Below are 20343 nucleotides of genomic sequence, written 5' to 3'. Positions count from 1 at the left end.
TTTGGCTTGTGGGAGGGTCCGGGGCCTCCACCTGCCTCCACCTGCCTCCACCTGCCCGCGGCGGCGCACCGGAGGAGGCGTGCGCTGTGCGTAATGCGTAAAGAGCAGCCGTGGATCAACCCCGAGGCGTCAGAGGTGAGTTACAGGAACTAAAATCATTTTGACAAAAAGTTTAACTTCTCATCTCTCTCCCCCCCCTCACTCTCTCTCTGGTGACACCATGCTCGGTGATGCAGCTCCAGTTTCTCACCAACATGGAACTATTGGAACTATGTCAGGAATGTTCACCGCCCATGAGACATGTTAGTTTGTGAGTGTTCTTATCTGATGTCACTCAATAAAATGCAGATGTTCTGAATCACCTGAATTCCATCTGTCCATCTATCTGTCTGTCTGTCTGTCTGTCTGTCTGTCTGTCTATCTATCCATCCATCTCTCTCTCTCTCTCTCTCTCTCTCTCTCTCTTTATCTATCTATCTATCTATCTATCTATCTATCTATCTATCTATCTATCTATCTATCTATCTATCTATCTATCTTCTATCATCATCTAATCTATCTATCTATCTATCATCACACTCCTCTCTCTCTCTCTCTTATCATCTCTATCTATCTATCTATTCTATCTATCTCTCTTCATCTATCTATCTATCTATCTATCTATCTATCTATCTATCTATCTATCATCTCTCTCTCTCTCTCTTCTTCTCTATCTATCTATCTATCTATCTATCTATCTATCTATCTATCTATCTATCTATCTCTCTTCTATCTATCTATCTATCTATCTTATTATCTATCACTATCTATCTATCAATCTCTCTCTCTCTCTCTCTCTATCATCTATCTATTTCTATCTATCTATATCTTATCTCATCCTCCATCTATCATCATCTATCTATCTATCTATCTATCTATCTCTCTCTCTCTCTCTCTCTCTCTCTCTCTATCTATCTATCTATCTATCTATCTATCTATCTATCTCTCCTCTCTCTATCTATTCTCCTATCTATCTCTCTATCTATCTATCTATCTATCTATCTATCTATCTATCTATCTATCTATCTCTCTCTCTCTCTCTATCTATCTATATATCTATATATCTATCTATCTATCTATCTATCTCTCTCTCTCTATCTATCTATCTCTCTATCTATCTATCTCTCTATCTATCTATCTATCTATCTCTATCTATCTATCTATATATCTATCTATCTATCTATCTCTCTCTCCTCCTCTCTCCCTCTCTCTCTCCTCTCCTATCTCTCTCCTCTATCTCTCTCTCTTCTTCTCTCTCTATCTTCTATCCTCTCTATCTATCTATCTCTCTCTATCTATCTATCATCTATTCATTCATCTATCTATCTCTCTATCTCTATCTCTATCTATCTATCTATCCATCTATCTATCTATCTATCTATCTCTATCTCTCTATCTCTATCTATCTATCTCTATCTCTCATCTCATCTATTCTATCATCTATCTATCTATTATCTATCTCTATCATCTATCTTCATATCTCTATCTGTCTATCTATCTATCTATCTATCTATCTATCTATCTATCTATCCATCCATATATCTGTCTACAACAGAGGCCCCCTAACCTAATAATTTAAACTAAATTAAATCAAATCTAACGCCTCTTGTGTTTAAATGAGACAAAACTTTAACCACATCAATGTCACAACCAGGAGCGTACACTAAGGGACCCTGGGGCCCTGGGGCCCCGTGAGAACCAGACCCTGGGGCCCCCGGCTTTGAGAATCTCGATCAGGGTTCGAATCCAGGAACGTTTTTATCTCTTTCTTTAACATTGGACGTTTCACACTGTGTTTCCCAGAGACAAATGGGACATATTCAGAGGACTGATATCTACGAGTGTGTGAAGTCCGGTCGCAGCTTGATTGAATTAAAGGAGACTGTTGGGCCTTGATGGAGGAAAGAAGTTTAATAAGGTTTAATAGTGAAGGACGTTGTGATGAATGGATTTATCACATAAATCAAAACTATGATTTCCCCCTAATTAAGGAAGGTTTTCCTGAAAGTTGCGACAGGAGACGCCCCCTGCAGGCTGAGCCCAGGATGACCCAGTGACAGTTGAAAGGGTCAGAGTGGACGGGCTGTTGGTTAAACAGCCGCTGGTTGCTATGGGTGTCAGTCTGAACGCAGAGTTACGCTTTGTGTTGTGCAACACGGGGCAACCACTCCTCACATTCCTCTGGAGCGGAGAACACACCCGTCAGCACACACAGACACACACAGACACACACAGGCGTGCACATCATCCCTGTATTGTTCTGGTGAGGCTCATAGATGAAACACAGACCTGAATTTTAATATGATTCTTCCCTCAGTAACAGGTTCAGGTGGATGTGAAGATGTGAGTCACCGGAGGAAGCTGCAGCAAATCTGTGACTCAGTCTGGATCTTCGTCGTGAACAAAGCTCGTGATCGAGGAAGAAGCAGCAGGAAGAACTAAATGTCCGTGTTGGTTACAAAGCATCTTCCACCTCCACAGAGCAGCTTCTGGTTTTTCACCTCCACTTGTGTGTTTGTAAACCAGAAAACACAGAAACTAACAAACAGATTCCCATGAGAGTTGGGAGAAGGATGCAGAACGAGTCAGGAAAGATCTCAGTAGATGTTGGTGTGGATCCAGGAATGTTTCTATCTCTTCAGTGGACGGAGCTTGATGAAACGTCCTCGTCCACACTAATGCAGATATTTTGCAAAACAAACTTGTTCCTCTGCATTTGAGATTCTCATCCACACGTCATCACCACACCTTCAAAACTACAGATTTTCCAAAACCATCTGTATCCATGTGTAAAACTGAGTTTTTGGGAAACGATGACGTCACAGTTCACTTTGCACTCGCTCACTGTTGCCGTGTAACGAGCACGAGGCAGAAACAACAACAACAATAACCTGACATGTTGATTTGAGGATTAATAGTCGAGATATTAAGTCAAACAAAAGTGTGAAAACATCAGCCGTGGTGCAGCCTGATATCTTTAATATCTCTGCAGCTTGGTGTGGCCTGATTGACTCAGGGCGAGTGGCTGGGTGCACCCTGGCTGCCAGTCACTGTTGTGTGAAAACAGAAATATGAAGTGAAGTACAAAGAGTAAATGTACTTCATTACTTTCCACCACTGATTACAAAGGCCACGAAATGTGAGTTTCCTCATCTCACACATCTGGATCCTCTGAATCTCCCGGTGAGGAGTCGTCCTGTGGTGTCACCTGTAGTCGGGGTGTGTGCTCAGCAACATGCTGCAGATGGGAGTGTCCCAGTGAGACAACCTTTACTCCCACTGAGAAAATAACTTACATAACACATGTGAGGGGGGGGGGCATGTGTCTATGGGAGGGGGGGTGCACAAGCTGAACTATAAATCTGTGTTTTCCCTGAAGTGGTTTCAGATTTCACTCCAGATTGTAACGTTCTTCTTCTCCCGTGTGTAAAGTTCATTTTGTTTGTTCATCATTAAAACCTTTTATTTCCTTTTTCATCAAGTCGCTGCGTCAAGAAACGATGGATTAAAAAAAACTCTCATTCATTCTCTACAAGACAGATTCATCAAGTTCCAGATGGAAATCAGTGTTTTAAAGGTTCAGTGTTTTAAAGGTTCAGTGTTTTCACTTCAAACGAACCGAACCATGATTCAGTTTGATCCGAGGAACCTTTCACACCCGAGACTCTGGAATAATCCATTATCCAAAAGTCTGAAGGTCTGAACCAAACAGAGAAGGTGTGGAAGTGACCTGAGGATCTTCAGAGATTCACTCGACCCTCGGAGTCGAAGCTGTTTGGAGTGTAAACGTTCTGCAGGTGAACTCTGCTGGTTCAGCAGGTTTAAATGCAAACATTTGCTAATCAGCACAAACTAAAGTTAAGCTCAGGGCAACTTCATCGGTTCTGCAGGTTTCAAACTGAAATGAAACATCGAGAGCAGAAATAAGATTCATCGTCTGTGTGCAGAGACTTCCTGTCTCCAGCCTTTGTTTAACCACGTGTCTCACGTGTAAACACGTTTTTCAGGGCGTTTTACAGGACAATTGCAAAAGACCCCGTTGAGCAAAGTACGAGGACGTAAATGTTATCATGAGTAAATAAGACGGACGAGATGTTCTGGGTTTATTCTCTTATTCTTATCTGCAGTTGAGTTCAGACTAAAGTCTCAGGAGAAAACTGATGGTGGATCTCTGCGAGCCTCAGGGAGACGGCTGAGGCAGTAGTTCTATAATAATAATAATAATAATAATAATAATCAGTAATTTAACTAAAGTAAAGTAAGATCCATGAATTATTTTCTGTCAAATCATCTTTGAAAGTTGGTCAGAGATGTGATTTCCTCCATGAATCCAAAATGAACATAAGTCTCAGAATCTGTTGTTGAAAATGAATATTTCAGTTTATTTCAGAAACCTGGTGAGAGACGTGACCTGAGCTCAACATCCAGAGACCCCCCAATCTTCAGATCAGCAGAGGTCAGAGGTCAGAGGTCAGAGGTCAGATCTCCACCCTTCAGTGGTTTATGGTGTTTTCCAGGGAGTCGTGGTTTAGTAACTTGTACTTGAGGTTTACGCTCTATCGACCTTTCTGGTTTGTTATTTGATGATATACATACGAGGTGGAACGTCATGATTGACAGCTGAGACTCACTCACCATTGGTTGAGCACATAGATCGGTAGCTCCTCCCCCCGACGTAGAATAAAAATAACGTAAAATAAATCTGAATCTAAAAAAACATGTTGATCTGTATCTCAAACACTTGAAGTGTAAATCAATGTTTTATTTCTCAAATAGATGCAGTGAGTTCACGTATGAATATTAATAATAATAATAATAATAATAATAATATGAAATCCTTACATCGCAGCCACAGTGTTTCCCTCGGAGGTGACGCCAGGTGACTGACAGTTGAGGGTGAGGCTGAGTCATCGGATCAAAATGTGAGGAAACATCAGCTCTTGAATAAAAGCCAAAGAGACGAGCCAGAGGAGAAACTACAGCTCCCATGATGCACTTCAGTAAGAAACAGCCAATCAGAGAGCCTGAGGAGAGTCACCGTTCAGATTCAGTCACTTTAATAAGAATTCAGTCTCTGATGAAGCATCTTGAACTTTCTGCAGCTTTGACTTTACTTTTCTCATCAGTTACAGCAGCTGAGGCTCATGGGAAGTGTAGTTTTAATGCCATCCCTCATTAAACCATGGTATGACATGGTATGGTCTGATGTTTATATGATGAGCAACACAATGAAGTTTGTTTAACGCACCTTTCCGTCTCACCTCGAGCTTCCTGACTCACTTCTAACTTCGGTAAAACGACGTCACTGTCGCTCGTTGGCTCATCCTTCGTCGCAGAAGCAGACGAAGGATGAGTCAGAAACAAAGAGTCCTGACGTCTCCTGCTCGGTTTCCTCGGATCCGACAGGATGACATGATGAACCTGTCCGGACCTGCCGCCGCCGGCTGGAGACACAAAGCCTCCGAACACCCGGGATTAGAGTCAAGTGGGGACTCGGCTCGTTCTCTGAATACAGAACAAAACCTCCAGAGAAAATAATCAAAGCCGCACAAAGAGCTGCGTTAATAAAAAAAGATGGCACATTTATTTCTACATGAACACGAGTCGCTACAGGATGAGAAGCAACAGGCAAAGACCGGCAGAGTGTCGTGCTGGAACAAGGGGCGGATGAAACGCTCCGGAATCGAACATAAAACCACAAACATCTCAGAGTAGAGCTCGTATCTCCGCCAAGGCCCAGCGGCCCCTCCGGCTGCACCACATCACACCAAATATGAGAGTTAAATTGGTTTAATGAGTTTGATTCATCTCATCGAGATCCATGAATCATTCCCCGAGAGCGCAAATGTAGAAACACTTAGTTTTTATAGGTTTTTACTTGTTTTATTCTTCTGTTCGGTTCCTGAACTCTGAAGATGTCGCATCTTTTTTATTCAACATGTGCAGAAATAGAAATGTTTGTAAAAGAAGTTCTGTGGTTTAAGTCGTAGTAAATGTTTGAGCTCTGTGAATAAAACCCAGTCGATCACAGGATGAATCTGAAGATGTATTCAGGACGGCTTCTTTATTATTTTCTCTCTTGACGGGGTCGGGCTAGAAGTCTGCCCCGCTTTCAGTCTTTGTGCTAAGCTAAGCTAATAAGACACTGGACCCGTCTATGAACTGGATGCACAAACTGATCTGTGCCTGGGGGAGAAACAATCCACTGAAAAAGCAATAATTCTGAAGTTTTTGACGTTTTAAATGTGAAATTCAAATGTTATCAGACCCTGAATATGTCAAAAAAAGTAAGTTTTAGATTCCAAACCTTTTAATTTCTAATTATCTGTGATTCATTTACTGAAGTTAGATAAATTAATTCACCTTTGTCAAAGAGTTAATACGATTTTAAACCCTAGTGTGGATCTGAATGAGGCCTAAAGAATAAAGAATATCACTTTAGTCTGAGCTGGAATCTTTGAAGAAATATACTTTTTTACAGTTTTTTTACTGGTTTATAAATATTAAAGTGGAAAATATATTCGTCATAAGATACTGGCAGGAGTTTTGAATCATTTCTGTTTCTGGAATTAAAATAATTTCCTGTGAAACAAGTGACATCAACATTCTGATGATGTCACTTGTTTCACAGGAAATGTGTATCTGAAGTTATGATTAAATGATTCTGTGTGTGAAAGTACAAACTGAACTTGTTGTGCTGTGTGTGTGTGTGTGTGTGTGTTTGTGTGTGTGTGTGCGTGTGTGTTGAAATCTTCTCCAACGTGAAAACAAAGGACAGGAGCGGCCGTTTTGAATTCAACTCATTATTGCAGTAAAACTGGTACAGAGAGTAACAGATTACAAAGCTCATGGCACAGTCACTTAAAAAGAGAAATGAGGTGTGTATGTACAACAAGGAGGGAAAAGAAAAGCGTTAACGTTTTGGCTAATAGAAACATCAGGGTAACATAAAAAATGAAGATACCGTAATTCGGGAGATGACTCGATTATACAACAAAGAGAAAAAAGAGGAAATGAAAGCATCGTAAAAATAACATTACTTAAAAAACACATTTAGCACTTACACCGACAGATTCAATCCTAGTGTTCAGGTCCAATTCAAAGCAGCTTTCGTTTAGTCCGAAAGCTCAACGCAGAAAAGAAATGACTGAAGCTGTCGTTCACGAGATCGGATCTTTTTGGGGAAGTAGCTGATGAGATTGTTTGCTGACGACTTCTAATTTTACATTAGACTATTACGCTCCGATCTTTTACAAAATGTTCATATGTTAATCTTGACTTCGGCGCCCGAGGGGTCTTTTGTTTATCGTTAACATTTACGAGCCGGAAAGAAACGCACGTGAGTCAGAGCCGGCCCACGGCCACTAGGGGGCGACGGAGTGGCTTGAACGTATCAGCGATCTTTGGGTACGTCACTTCAGTTATCGGAATTTAGGCGGTTAAATATTACGTCGTGTACTTTTGAAGTTCTGGCATCCAGATGTTTTACAGAACAGTCATTTCTTTTAGGTTTAGAATGAAATCAAAATAATAAAAAAATCCCTGGCACAGCCCTGGAACCGGCGTGTGTTTGATCTGATGGTTCTCGGTGCAAAGACGATTGTTTAAACCTTCCCGATTGGTCGGCGACAATAACCACGAACCTCGCGGAGCACGGAGCTCCGCTGGGCGAACTCGAAGTCGGCCCCTGGCGACCGAGACTCTAAACACCCTCGTCCTCGCCGCTCGGGCCCCCCCCCACAGAAAGTGTTTCATGAGTATTTACACATTTCTCTGCAAAGAATACAAGTAAGATGGAAACGTCATGAGGAGAATTAAACAAATATCATATATCTTCCATGACTCCTCCCCCTTTAACCCTCCACGTGTTCCCCACAGAGCTTTTAAAAAAAGAAACGTAAAAAAAAAAAAGATTTTGGAACTTTTGACCTCACTACATTTTTCAATGTGACACATTTTTTCAACACACACTGAATTTTTTACTTTTTCATCTTTTAACAAAAGAACTGATACAACATATTTCTAAAACACAAAATAACAACAGTCTACATGTAAAAATATAACTTTTACATACACAATTTCAAAATAATGGAAAGGTTTTGCCATTTTGTTGCATACAATTTACAAACGTCTGTGTGTCGTTGCCGTGGATACATAGCAGTGAACGGAGCGGAGGGAACTCCAGTCCCGTTTTTTTGTCCTGCGCGGGGGGGGGGTGCCGTACTAGTCGGAGGGTGTTGTCATGGCAACAACGGAGAACACAACAAAGTCAGCTGGAAAATTCATAACACTGAGGGGCCTCGCCAACTTCCGCCAGTTCAGTCTTTGAGAAAAATAATTCCTCCCCAAGCAAACACAAAAAAATTACAGAAACCGGCACCCTCCTTATATATCGTATATATTTTTTGTACATTTATATATAGATTGATTTATTCAAATAGATTCTTTTCCAGTTTCCGTGCCTTCCTGTTGATTGGGTCGGAATTTAACCGCGTCAAAATGACACCGACAGAGAAGAATGCTGCCGGAGAGAGAATTGTACTTTTTTTGTTTGTTTTTCGTATTTTTTTTTTTTTTACATTTTCCGTCATAGACATGTAAACCAGAACAGACAAAGAAAAAGCAATAAGAGAAAAGATTCTTCTTAAAAAACAGAGAGAGAGAGAAACCAAAAAGAAAATCTGTTTTACGACATACAACCACACACTTTGTACTGAAGACTACATTGGCTCACGGACAAGCCGATCAAATATTGATAAAAAGCTGATAAGCTATAATACAAGAAGAGACGCGTTGTTCACCATGGAAACAGGGCGGGGCTCGGAACAGGACGGGGAGGTGGGGGGTTCTGGAGGATTTGTGGGGAGGGGACGACTGGGACGGGGGCTCGTTTTGCTAAATCAAGCGTCTGTCCCATCGGCTCAGAGCCAGAACACGCTGTCTACTTACATATAAGTGTACAGTACATTAAATACAGTTTTTGTTTTTTTTTTATCCAAAAAATACTTTTTTTTCCTTTTTAAGCTTTTTTTAAATACCCAGGTCTGGTAAAAAACCCGACTGCATAGAACCTAACGACTAAGAACAGGTTTCCCTAAGCTTGCATCCTATTAAAAGACCAGGTACACGTCCTCCTCTGGTAACTCGAATGATATGAACTCTAAAAAGGCACATTGGTAGAAGTGAATGTTCAAATTGCATCTGTGGGACCGCTTGGGTGGGGCAAGAGACCGGGGGAGGCGGGGTGGGGGGGCTAGGACTCTCGATCAGGGCTAATAAGGCGAGGGTCAGCAGTGAAGATCAGACGTAGGCCTGGACTCAGAGGGGTTTCAATCAGGGGGAGTCCGAGGGGCGGAGAACACGATGGAGGCAGATATTTCAACAAGCCTTTAAGTTTCTATCTGGATTTCCACTCGGTGACGATCTGGACTTCACGACATCTACCTCAGAAACCTGGGTCGGTCAAACAGATGGATGATACTAGTTTCTGGACTGGACCTCTCACAGATGTTCACAACAACACTCGGCCAAAGTCGAGATACTGAAATCAGACTAAATCTGGCTGATGATTAAGAGCCAGACTTTACTGACCTTTGGCCTCGAGTCCAGATGCATGAACCTAAAACTGCAGCTTTGTGCAACAACCTTTTTACGAATAAACCAATCAGTACCAACCAGTCCAGATGTTGTTCTCATCCCACTGCAGACAGAACTGCACAGTCGACGATTCAAGGGATCGACGATGGAAAAGGGATCGGAACTGATCCTGAAGCAGCTAAATGCGATCAGGCCAATGAGGCAGATAGAAGTCTGGAGTTTGAGGTTCAGGACCGAGAGGAAATCTCATGAATCTGTTTCAGGAATGATTTGACGACTTTGGCCCCGAGATTAAAACCCCAATGATTGTTCCTTTGCTTCCTCTGCAGTCGTCAGTGCTTAGACCTTCGGACTCGATCTACTCTCTCTCTCTTATGGTCCCAATCAATCCTGCTGTCCCCCCTCCCATGACCGCCCCCCCACCCCTCCTGCAGTTCAGGCCTTCAGGGCATCGGCAGCGCTTGATTCAAGTAGATTGCAATTCAGGGAATGTGCTAAAAGTGGAATAGAAATGACGTCAGTGCTCAGTCCAGCCCTCTTCCCTCTCCTCCATCTACCTGTCGGCCATCATCCTCCCAGTTCCCTCTGAGCACCAGTCTCCTGCGCTGCCTGAGCTGCTGAGCAGCTGACAGACGATGTTTCTCAGATGTTTCCCGGAGCTTTCTGTTCGATAACCTTCAACCATAATCTCAGATGAAGACGTCGAGAGAATTGTCTTTCTGCCGCATTTAAAAGTACACTTTAACGTTACTGCATGATTCCTGCTCCCCGTCTTTATTCCTCTACCTTCAGAAACTATAAACTCCCCAAAGCCGGTGGAGTCGCTCACTGGCTGATTGATTCAATTGGTTCAATGATTGATTCTCTTCGTACTCGGCAGATACACATTTGGGTCATTTGGGAACAACTGTCGAGGGTTTTTGTGTCTGTGTTGATTCTGACGTAGATCGACGTGTCTCGGCAGGAAACACTGATGAAATTACATAAAGGAAAAAGGTTGATAATTGTTTTAATCTTACAGTTTGAACGTTGAGGAGGGAATGCAGTCGAAGGGGAGGGAAAGTGGCCCCTTGTTATTGTTTAGCCCCACGTTTGTCCGAGTATCTATGATAGTCAAGAAGCATTTGTGAACTTAAGCGTCTTCTACAAACTCTAAGATCACGAACAGATTCCAAATCTCTCTCGTTGTACTTGAAGTGTGGTTTTGCGAGCTGATGTGCGAGTGTTCGGCCGACTTCCTGGAAATGTCCTGTTCTGTTTACTTGTTCGTCATCTTTGCTTCTCTGTGTGTGTCTATGTGACTGGTTACCATCAGGCACAGTTTCATCCACAGGAGGGTGCGGGGTGGGGGTGGGGGCGTTCGTTGCGTTCGTTGCGTTACGGTGCGTTCGAGGAGCTGGGAAAGATGGTGCAGCTGCACCCGAAGAGCGACAAACCTCAGACCAATCAGAGACGCGCCGAAGCTGCGTCCAACAACATGTTGTTGCTTTAAAAAAAAAAACTAAAAAAACAGAAATCTCTTGAAACACTTTGTGATATGTTTTGTTTTCCGCTCTGAACGACCTTCGTCTCCTCGCTGCCTGCGTCCCGGTGCACTTTTTTAAAAATCAAGGTTTTCATCATTTTTTTTTTTGCCTTTTCTCGTATATATACTATATATATTTTTATATATATAGAACCCTTTTATTCTTTAAAACTGGGAATGCTGATAAAACAAGAAGTACAAGAAGAATTTCTTGGATGATGTGATTCCAAAGACTTTTGTCCGTTGCTGTCACTTTGTGTGAAAAGCTCCCACAATCCTCCGCTTCATCGCGGCCACGTGACGGCGGCGGCGGTTTCAACGTCTCCAAAAGTGGCGTCCGGTTCACTTCAGCGGCGAAGTGACGAAAGCGACTAGTGTGACTCTGCAGTTCGTGTTCTCGACAGAAGAGGGAGACAGAGGCGAGGAGGAGGATCGGAGACGACAGACGAGAGGAGAGAAAGAGGCTGATCTGATTGGTCGGGCTGAAGCGACAACGGGTTTGATTGAGAGCTGGGTTGCTATGGAAACAGCGTCAGAGGAAGTGGTCACTCATCATCTTGATGAACTCTGGCACCTTCGACCTGGACGGACGGAAAGAGAAGAGAAGAGTAAATAAAGAAATAAAGAAATATCCTGCGAACAAGAACACACGCAAAACATTTGTTTACTCATTTACTCTAACGCCCCTAGTGGTGGCAGTACTTATTACACCCCACGACAATAATAGGGCTGAAAATGTTTGTTCAATCATAAACGAAAATCTTCATGTGAGTAAATCCTCTGGGGAGCAGGAAGGAGCTCAATGAAATCCAAGACTACATCTTATGTGTGTGGTAAATTTCGTGCTCATCAGTAGTTCTTAAACTAACTTACTCCAGATCGGAGTATTTGATTTATTTGAAAACCTTCAAGATCATAAATCGGTGACATAATTGTTGCTGAGCAGAAACAGGACGATACAAAAATCAACACCCGCTGAACTAAGTCTGAAACTTTGAGACTGAAGACAAATTTGTTTCTTATATTTTTATTATTTTGGATGTTGGAGTTTGCTGAATGCACGAATTTCCAAATATCTGTGAGTGAGATACTGGAATAAAAAGAGTTTCCTAAATGTTGATTGCTTATTAGAGAGGAAACACTAAATATAAAAATGATAATCTGGAATTTGTTTCCACTTGTAAAACACTGCACGTTCCTTTAAGGACATGTACACAAGTAACTATGTTTTAGTATTTTAGTACCTGTCGTTTATAATAAATTTAAATACTCTGAATTAATATGAAACCTGCACAAAACTTCAATGAATAAAATATCTTTTCCAGATAAGAGACCATGTGTGGTTTTGTCTTCGTCGCTCCTGCTCCTCATCGTCAACATTAGAACAAGCTGAACTTTACACAAACAGAAACACAAGTCGAGTGTAAAGAGACAAGAACAAACACGTTCACACATTTAAAATCACACTTACGACCAATCTGTTGTTAAGATGTACCTGAACCAGACAGAACCTCACTTTGCATCATCAGCTCTGACAGGATTTAACTGTCAGGAGCCAAACAATGTTTCTTTATCAATTTATCAACATGTTGTTTGTGTCATTTTAGTTTTTTGGACTGAGGAGAAATCTCAATACAACTGGATACTTTGTTTTCATCAAGATACAAATAAATGTAACTTTATTGTTTCGTTTATAGTCACAAAGAAAAGAGATACAACGTAAAAGAATATCAAATATAAACTCCTTTATCTAAGTTTTTGGAGTTTTATTTTGAAATTAGGACACAAAACAGGAAGTTTTGCTTCGTTAATATTTTGGTTTAGTGATGAAAACTGAACAGGATTTTAAACGTATCTTTCCAGTTGTATTTGAATTGAATTAAATTCTGCAGGAAGCTGCAGGTTAAAAAAACACAAACAACACATGAATGAAAATCAGAAAACTGATTCTTTGGGAATTTCATTTTTCCAATTATCCGAAGTGAAACTAAATAGAATGAAAAACTTGTTTTCATGGGGGGGGGGGGTTTGTTTCCAATTTCATTTCATTGGATAGATGGTTTTTAAAATGAGTAAAGTTTCTGAGCTGGTTTCTGAATTAAAAGAGTTAAAGGTACAACAGCAGATTAGTTTATAAGTGAAACCTTCTGACCAATCAGGGGGGAGGAGGTGGTGCTGCGTTTTACATTTGTCCCATGGGGTTCGACCCATCGCCCATGACGGAGGCGGCGGCGTGGTGCGCGGCGGCCAGCGACAGGGGGGTCCCGTCCGACGTCACCGTCACCTTCTCCTCCTCGCGGCGCTTCAGACAAGCGGCCTTGGGGTTCAGGTTCCTCTCTGCAGGGAGATAACAGAACATTGGTTCTCTTTCTTCTCAGAGATGGTTTTTGTTTCAGGCTCCATCTTGAACTGAAGAGACTGAGAGGGCGACAGCTGCCACCACTGCCCTCTACTGGAGCCTCTGCAGTACTGCATGTGCTGTAAGTGAGAGGCTCTGCTCCAACGTGAAGTGAAATCATTTGACTTCATTAAAACAGCAGAAGTGAGAAAAGTAAAAGTTAAATAAGTTTTACTTATTGATATTCAGGTAAGAAAGTTAATGATGTAGTTTTACTTTTACTCGGGTACATTTCTGAGTTCTGTTTCCACCACTACGGGAAAAATCACATTTCTCATAAAACCAAAAACATTTTTTAAAGCACCACATTAAAATTCATTTAAATATGAGCGACTTTAACGTAAAGAAGACAGTATTAGTATGAATCTAGGACCTTATATATTAATGTTTTTAGGACATTTTAAGACCTAAAGTTCAGATAATTGAATTTTAGCTCTTTGGTCTTTTTTTAATGACCAAGCAGTGAAGTCACTATTTCTGCCATAAACCCTCAAATGAGCGTTTTGCAGATGAGGTGCAGTATCTCTGTTGCATCGGGGTCAAAGGTCACGTGTCTCTCTCTGAACCTGACCTCGGACTTGCTGCTCCAGGCTGAGGATGACGGCCACGGCCTGGTGCAGGATCAGTAACTTGGTCTGAGGTTTGTCGCTCTTCAGGTGCAGCTGCACCATCTTTCCCAGCTCCTTGAACGCTTCGTTGATGTCACGGACGCGCAGGCGTTCCCGTGCGTTGTTGGCCATCCGCCGTTCCCGCTCCCTCTCCATCTTCTGCTCCGGAGACAGGTCCTCGTCCTCGTTGTTGCTACGGTGACCAACAAAGAGGAGAGACACAGGGGAGAGGAGGAGGAGGAGAGGAGGAGGAGGAGGAGGACAGGAGGGATTTCAGGATGAAAGCTCAAGTTTAAATTTCTGTGGAGAATCTGATGTTGATGAAAACCTGCAGTAGATTCTGTGTGGAACCTGATTGTTCATCCAGTGGCATTGCATTCTGGGTATTTTAAAGACTAATCTGCCGTGTTTCATGTTTTCAGTCAATATGAAGAAAGTGTAAATTTCAAATAGAATATTTTCGTTTCTCTCAGCAAAAAATAAGACTAAAGGAAGTTTGGTTTATTACAGTTGCCAAAGAGCTAAACACTAATTTAAATTTAATAAAACTTGACTCCTGTCTTAAATTTGAATGGGATCTACAGCCAATCACAGAAGATGTGATTTGATTTACATGCTTTAGTTTTTCTATCGTCCCTCATTCATTAAAATACATAACGGAGAGGAGACACCTCGTTATCCTATTTGTTACAATATGATCGTACATCTCTGTAGCTGTTAGAATTTATATCTATTTAACAATATGGTTTCATATCAGACATTTTCTGAAGGTGTTAAAATTTGTTTGACAAAGTTGAAACTCATTTGGTTTTAATCAAACTTTGCAAGATAAGATCCATATCCACATCAGATCCTTAAAATACTAATGAGGTGTGCTAAGCTCCGCCCCCACGTCGTCTTGTGACATCATCTTTTCCGATTTAACGCGTCTCACTCTGGTTTCACGCAGATTTGAATTATTGCTCCCTAACACATGTATGTGATATATGTTCAGCTGTAGGGGGCGATAGCAACTAGGAAATAATAGGAAATGTTAGAAAATGGATGTGTCGCAAAAGAGTAAATAAAATGAGCAGAATTACAAAGAACACAGATCGTCAACAAGTTTTCATCAGCACGCGTTTCCCAAACATCCGAGATCCTGACCTGTCATTAGCTTTCAGCTCCTTGCCGTCGGCGTCCTCCCTCTTGGGATCCAGAGGCTTGGAGTCCTGGAGGTTCTCGTCGCCCTCGTCCTCAGACTTGATCTCTGAGCTGACGGAGGAGGCGCTCTGGCCCTGATGACCTCCGGACAGCGCTGCAGGAGGAGAGAGGAGGAGAGAGGAGGAGGAGAGAGGAGGAGAGAGTTCATCAGACACATGGACAAACATCAGTGTGATGAGAACGACAGAGGCCATCTTTGACAAACATTTAGTCAATGTGGATTTTACACATTTGCTTTTGTCCCTTGTCCCATCTGCTAACATAGAGGAGGCAGGGTTTATGAGCTGTACTACAGCCGGCCACCAGGGGGCGATCAGGACGCTTTGGCTGCATCTTTATAAAGTTTACATCCACACAGAATCCAGAGATAAAACTTCTACACTGGATTCAGCTCGTTCATACGAAGTGAAACGTGTTGAAATGTGATTCAGGCTGGTGAACAACACGAGGACGCTCCAGCTTCAGAACATGTAAAGTCTCCTGAGCTGCCGACGTCGGGTCGACGCCGCTGATTCTCAGGTCCACCTCCAAGATGGCGGCGGCCGGGGAGAGACGTGGTGCAGCCGCTGAGCCTCCGTCTCACTCGGCTGAACAGAGCCGCCTTTATCACACGTCTGTATGGATCCGTCACTGGGTCGCTGCCAACGTCTCCGTCAACACACACACACACGGGCGACTGTCGGCCATTTTGGATCTGCGTTTGCCTGACTGGGTGCATTTTGTGCGCGGCTTTGAGTGACGGCCTGTGTTTGTTTTGTGTGTACTCGTGTGTGTGCGTCCGGCTCCGTACAATCACTGTGTGTTTGTGCATAAATAGCTGCATGTATTTAAATGAACTTGTGAAAAGTGACTTTGTGCCTCTGAGTGAAACCAGGAGGACGAGAGACGGGTGGACGCAGGAAGCTGGGGACGAGCCTCAGTTTGTCTATAGCTGTGTGTGTGTGTGTGTGTGTGTGTGTGTGTGGGGGGCAGAAAACACACAACTACACACACGTGATGTTGGACGAACTAAAAGAACAAGCTGATCATCCAGCAGCAGGGGATCCTACAACTCACTGGGTTATCACACACCTCAGGATTTATGTTCACTTTAAACGATGCACGTACATTAATACATGAATAAGTTATGTTCTATATTTACTGTGAAAATCATCCGTCTTCCTCCAACAACACACAAAATCTCATAAAATGATTTAAATGTAAAAACAAATCTGAACTTTACTGTTCATGAATAAAATCAAAGACCTCAGGAAAGCACAGCTCTGCCAAAAACATTTTAACATCCTTTATTTACAGCCTCCACGTGTGTGTGTGTGTGTGTGTGTGTGTGTGTGTGTGTGTGTGTGTGTGTGTGTGTGTGTGTGTGTGTGTGTTATGGATGGATGCAGGAATAAGAACTTCTGGCTCACTGTGTGTGTGTGTGTGTGTGTGTGTGTGTGTGTGTGTGTGTGTGTGTGTGTGTGTGTGTGTGTGTGTGTGTTTCCCTCTCTCTCTCACCTCATTACACACTTGGCTCTGGATGCTTCTGGCTGAACTTTGCTGCCAGCAGACTTATTTTCAGCCTTTAAAAACCGGCTCAGGGCTAATTTGCTCCATAGCCCTCATATACACTTTAGCTCCTCCACATCCGTACAACACACACACACACACACACACACACACACACACAGTTTATCCATTTACCCTCCTCGCTAAGTGCCGCTCCGCCGGTGGAGATGAAGCTCGCCAGCTGAGATCCGACTCTACGCTTCTTAACTTTCTGATCCTCGATTGGGTCGAGTTCCATCATCTTAACCTGTGTTTCTTTTTCCCCACACTCACACACTCACACACTCACACTGACACTCGTACGACTTGTTGTCTGCGTGTGTTTGATTTGAACATCGGAGGTTCGATTCTCCCTGTATCTACTGCACGTGACGTCTTGACTCACCGCGGTACGGGTCGGGCTGGTTGAGGTCCGGCGACGAGGCCGACTGACCCGGCAGCTGAGGCCCAGGCCCCTGACCGGCCATCGAGTGGCCGCTACGCAAACCGCTCCCGCCGTCTTCTCTGTGAGGGCCCACCTGGAAAACACAGATTCATAATTCATAATGATTAACAAACAGCTGCTGTGATTCTGCGACTGATCATTTAACATCAGGTCTGCTGCTTCTTACTGAAACCTTTCAAAACAACTCTGAAATATATCATTTGATTTCTAAAAACACCTCAGAATCCTCCTAAAACAACTGGTTTTGGTCAATTCTATTAAAAAAAAATTAATACTGCTTTGATCTATTTAAAGTACATTTAGTGCTTTAGTGATATATTTACTGCAGCAGGACAATGTGTGTGGGACTGAATTAAAATAAACTACAGTCAAGAATCAAAATTCACCTTGACAGGAACTACATGATGATCCATATTACATATATATGATATTATGTGTGTATTTATATTTGCATATTTTATTATAAAACAACTTTCTCTTCTTGTGATTTAACTGTTAACATTTTCTTATTAGTTTTTTCCTTTTTTATGTTCTACATTGAATTATTAAAATAAAATGCTTTTAAATCGAGTCATAAAATATCTTATTGATCCTCTATTTACTATATTTAAAATACATTTGAATTATTTTTTCATGCATCTCATTTTATTTCAAATTATATGAATGAAATTTTTGCCCACAAAATTTTTTACAAATACAACTGAGTTCTTTCTCGCTGTAGTTTTATCTTTGGCCTGTTGAGGGCATCGTCTACCTTCCTGAGTCAGGAAAGGTCCCCATCTGTCGCTCACACACACACACACACACACAGACACACACACACACTCTCACAAACAAACACACACACACAAACAAACACACACACACACAAACACACACACACACACTCTCACAAACACACACACACACAAAGACCATTCCTCGAGATGTTTTAAGAAGCTGCTCTTCCCTGTGTGTGTGTGTGTGTGTGTGTGTGTGTGTGTGTGTGTGTGTGTGTGTGTTTATCAGTGTGTATCTCCGTGTCTGACATGTATATTTACTGTTTTTTTTTTTAACTCAAGTGTGTGTCCTTGTTTTTTTATGTGAATTTTCAATGGACGCTGTAGGGTGTGTAGGCCTCTGTGTGTGTCTGTGTGTTTGCGTGTGTGCTTGGCTGAATCCTATCCATCTGTCCGCCACACGCACACACACACACGCACACACACACACACATACACACACACACGCACACGAAAGCACAACAACTGACAATTATCTTAATGCCCATATGTTTAATTGTGGGATTTCTAATTCCCAGAGCACCGAGCAGCTTCCAGCAGGGACTCACTGTTTTGGCACGAGATGGGCTCACTTTGTGTGTGTGTGTGTGTGTGTGTGTGTGTGTGTGTGTGTGTGTGTGTGTGTGTGTGTGTGTGTGTGTGAGTGTGTGTGTGTGGCTCAGAATCTCTCTCCCTCCTCGTCCTGAGCTGTGTTTTATCAGCGGGACACTTTTCTCGATATGAGTGGTGATAGATGTTCAGACCTGGAGACTGTGAACACGGTGTGTGTGTGTGTGTGTGTGTCTGTGTGTGTGTGTGTGTGGTGGGTCTTTAATGGCGTGATAATCAGACTGAATTGCCATTTCATTTCAATCCATTATTCAGCCTGACATGGCGCCGGTGTTAGCTGCGTTCTGTTTGTGGAGTCGCTCCGACCAATTAGCAGCGAGCGACGCGTCTATTCAGCCGATGTCGCTCACTGGGAACAGCAGCGGTGGCCGTGGTTGCCATGGAGAACATAAATCAAGTGTTTGTCGCCATCGATCAAATAAACGTGTTTGTTCAACAGTTATTGTTTCTGTTCATTGGTTTACAAAGACCAGTGGAGTTTAATCTGCACTTCGTTTCAGGCTCGGACACAATTACATTCTTTTAAAAAGTTCTATCGAGTTTAGCATCGTGCTTCTGACAGAGTGTCGTTGAAGTTTAGACCATTGAGTTCTTTATTCCTCACATTCTTCCTCCCTGGTGGCTACATTACCCACAATGCAACTCAACGCACGTCTTTAAGTCACTTTATTTAAATGTGCTGCAGCGACAGTGTGAATAAAGTTGTTTTGAGAATGAAATCCGTCTGTGTGTTAATCCAGCTGGATGACGGCGAGGTCTTGCCCGCCACATGCTCCCTCGCTCCCTGCAAATACCACAAAATGTCGACCCGTTTGTCAGCATGTGTGTGTGTGTGTGTGTGTGTGTGTCTGTGTGTGCGAGCGTCCACAGTCTGTGTCCACACGTCTCTTTGCCCTCTTTTTTCTATTCTTCTTCCTCTCCTCTTTCCCCCGTGCCGTTCCTTCCTGCTCTCTGCCTTTCATCACCGCCTGGATTCCCAAATGCAAAATGGCAGCAGAGAGGGAGCCGGGGAGCGCGGCGTACATTTTTAATGGAGGGGCTTTTATATTTTAACGAGCCTTCCTTCTCTCTTCCTTAATTTAGTTCAATGAGGAGGGATGACAGGGAGACAGACGGAGGAGAAAAATATAAATAAATCACACAGAAACTGATCTGCTGCCGGTGCAGCTCCGATATTTGCCACGAATCGCTGCCACGTTCGCTTTCCCCCGCAGGTTCCACGCAGCCGATTGGACGGCAGCTACACTTAATCGCCAATGACAACACGGAGGCACCGGCGGAAAGTTTTGATTTAACCGTCAACACGTAAAGTCCGTGAGTGGACCTTGAGTTCAGGTTATTTAGTTTTGGTTTGTGCTGATTTTCGTCAGAGCTGCGTTCAAGGACGCTCACACATCTGTGTTTTGAGAGTTTAAAATCAAACACAGTGAAAAGAATACAGTGGTGTTTTTTTTTTTTTTCATCTTCGCCTTACAAACGTTACTGTTCGGCAGCCAAGTCTGAAAATGTCAGAGTGTCCTTGAATGCACCAACAAGGAGAGTTTCCAACAGCTGATTCTCTAACATCCTGTGTATCAGACAGGAAGTGAACA

At 42.7% G+C, this 20343-nt stretch overlaps 2 protein-coding genes across 5 annotated transcripts in view; both read right to left on the bottom strand.

The window, feature by feature from the left end:
- LOC118126050 (cingulin) overlaps positions 1–128 on the bottom strand; it is a 35262-nt gene extending 35134 nt beyond the window's left edge. Inside the window, exon 1 of the mRNA XM_035185208.2 lies at positions 1–128. This exon is cut by the window's left edge and continues 69 nt beyond it. The gene's annotated coding sequence lies outside the window, so the exon portion shown is untranslated.
- Positions 129–6826: 6698 nt separating this feature from the next.
- LOC118098078 (transcription factor 4) overlaps positions 6827–20343 on the bottom strand; it is a 156691-nt gene continuing 143174 nt past the window's right edge. For all 4 annotated transcript variants that reach the window (XM_035141516.2, XM_035141514.2, XM_035141515.2 and 1 more), the window contains 5 exons: positions 17304–17436; positions 15314–15464; positions 14131–14360; positions 13348–13498; positions 6827–11742 (listed from right to left, as the gene is read on the bottom strand). In XM_035141516.2, the coding sequence (XP_034997407.2) occupies positions 11694–11742; positions 13348–13498; positions 14131–14360; positions 15314–15464; positions 17304–17436 (714 nt within the window). In that variant the 3' untranslated portion in view covers positions 6827–11693. The remainder of the gene's footprint in view (positions 11743–13347; positions 13499–14130; positions 14361–15313; positions 15465–17303; positions 17437–20343) is intronic.

This window comes from Hippoglossus stenolepis, chromosome 18, assembly GCF_022539355.2.
Source record: "Hippoglossus stenolepis isolate QCI-W04-F060 chromosome 18, HSTE1.2, whole genome shotgun sequence".
In the NCBI taxonomy this organism is placed as follows: Eukaryota; Metazoa; Chordata; class Actinopteri; order Pleuronectiformes; family Pleuronectidae; genus Hippoglossus; species Hippoglossus stenolepis.
Note: the sequence above shows the minus strand (reverse complement) of the source record. Positions and strands in the feature narration are given on the sequence as shown.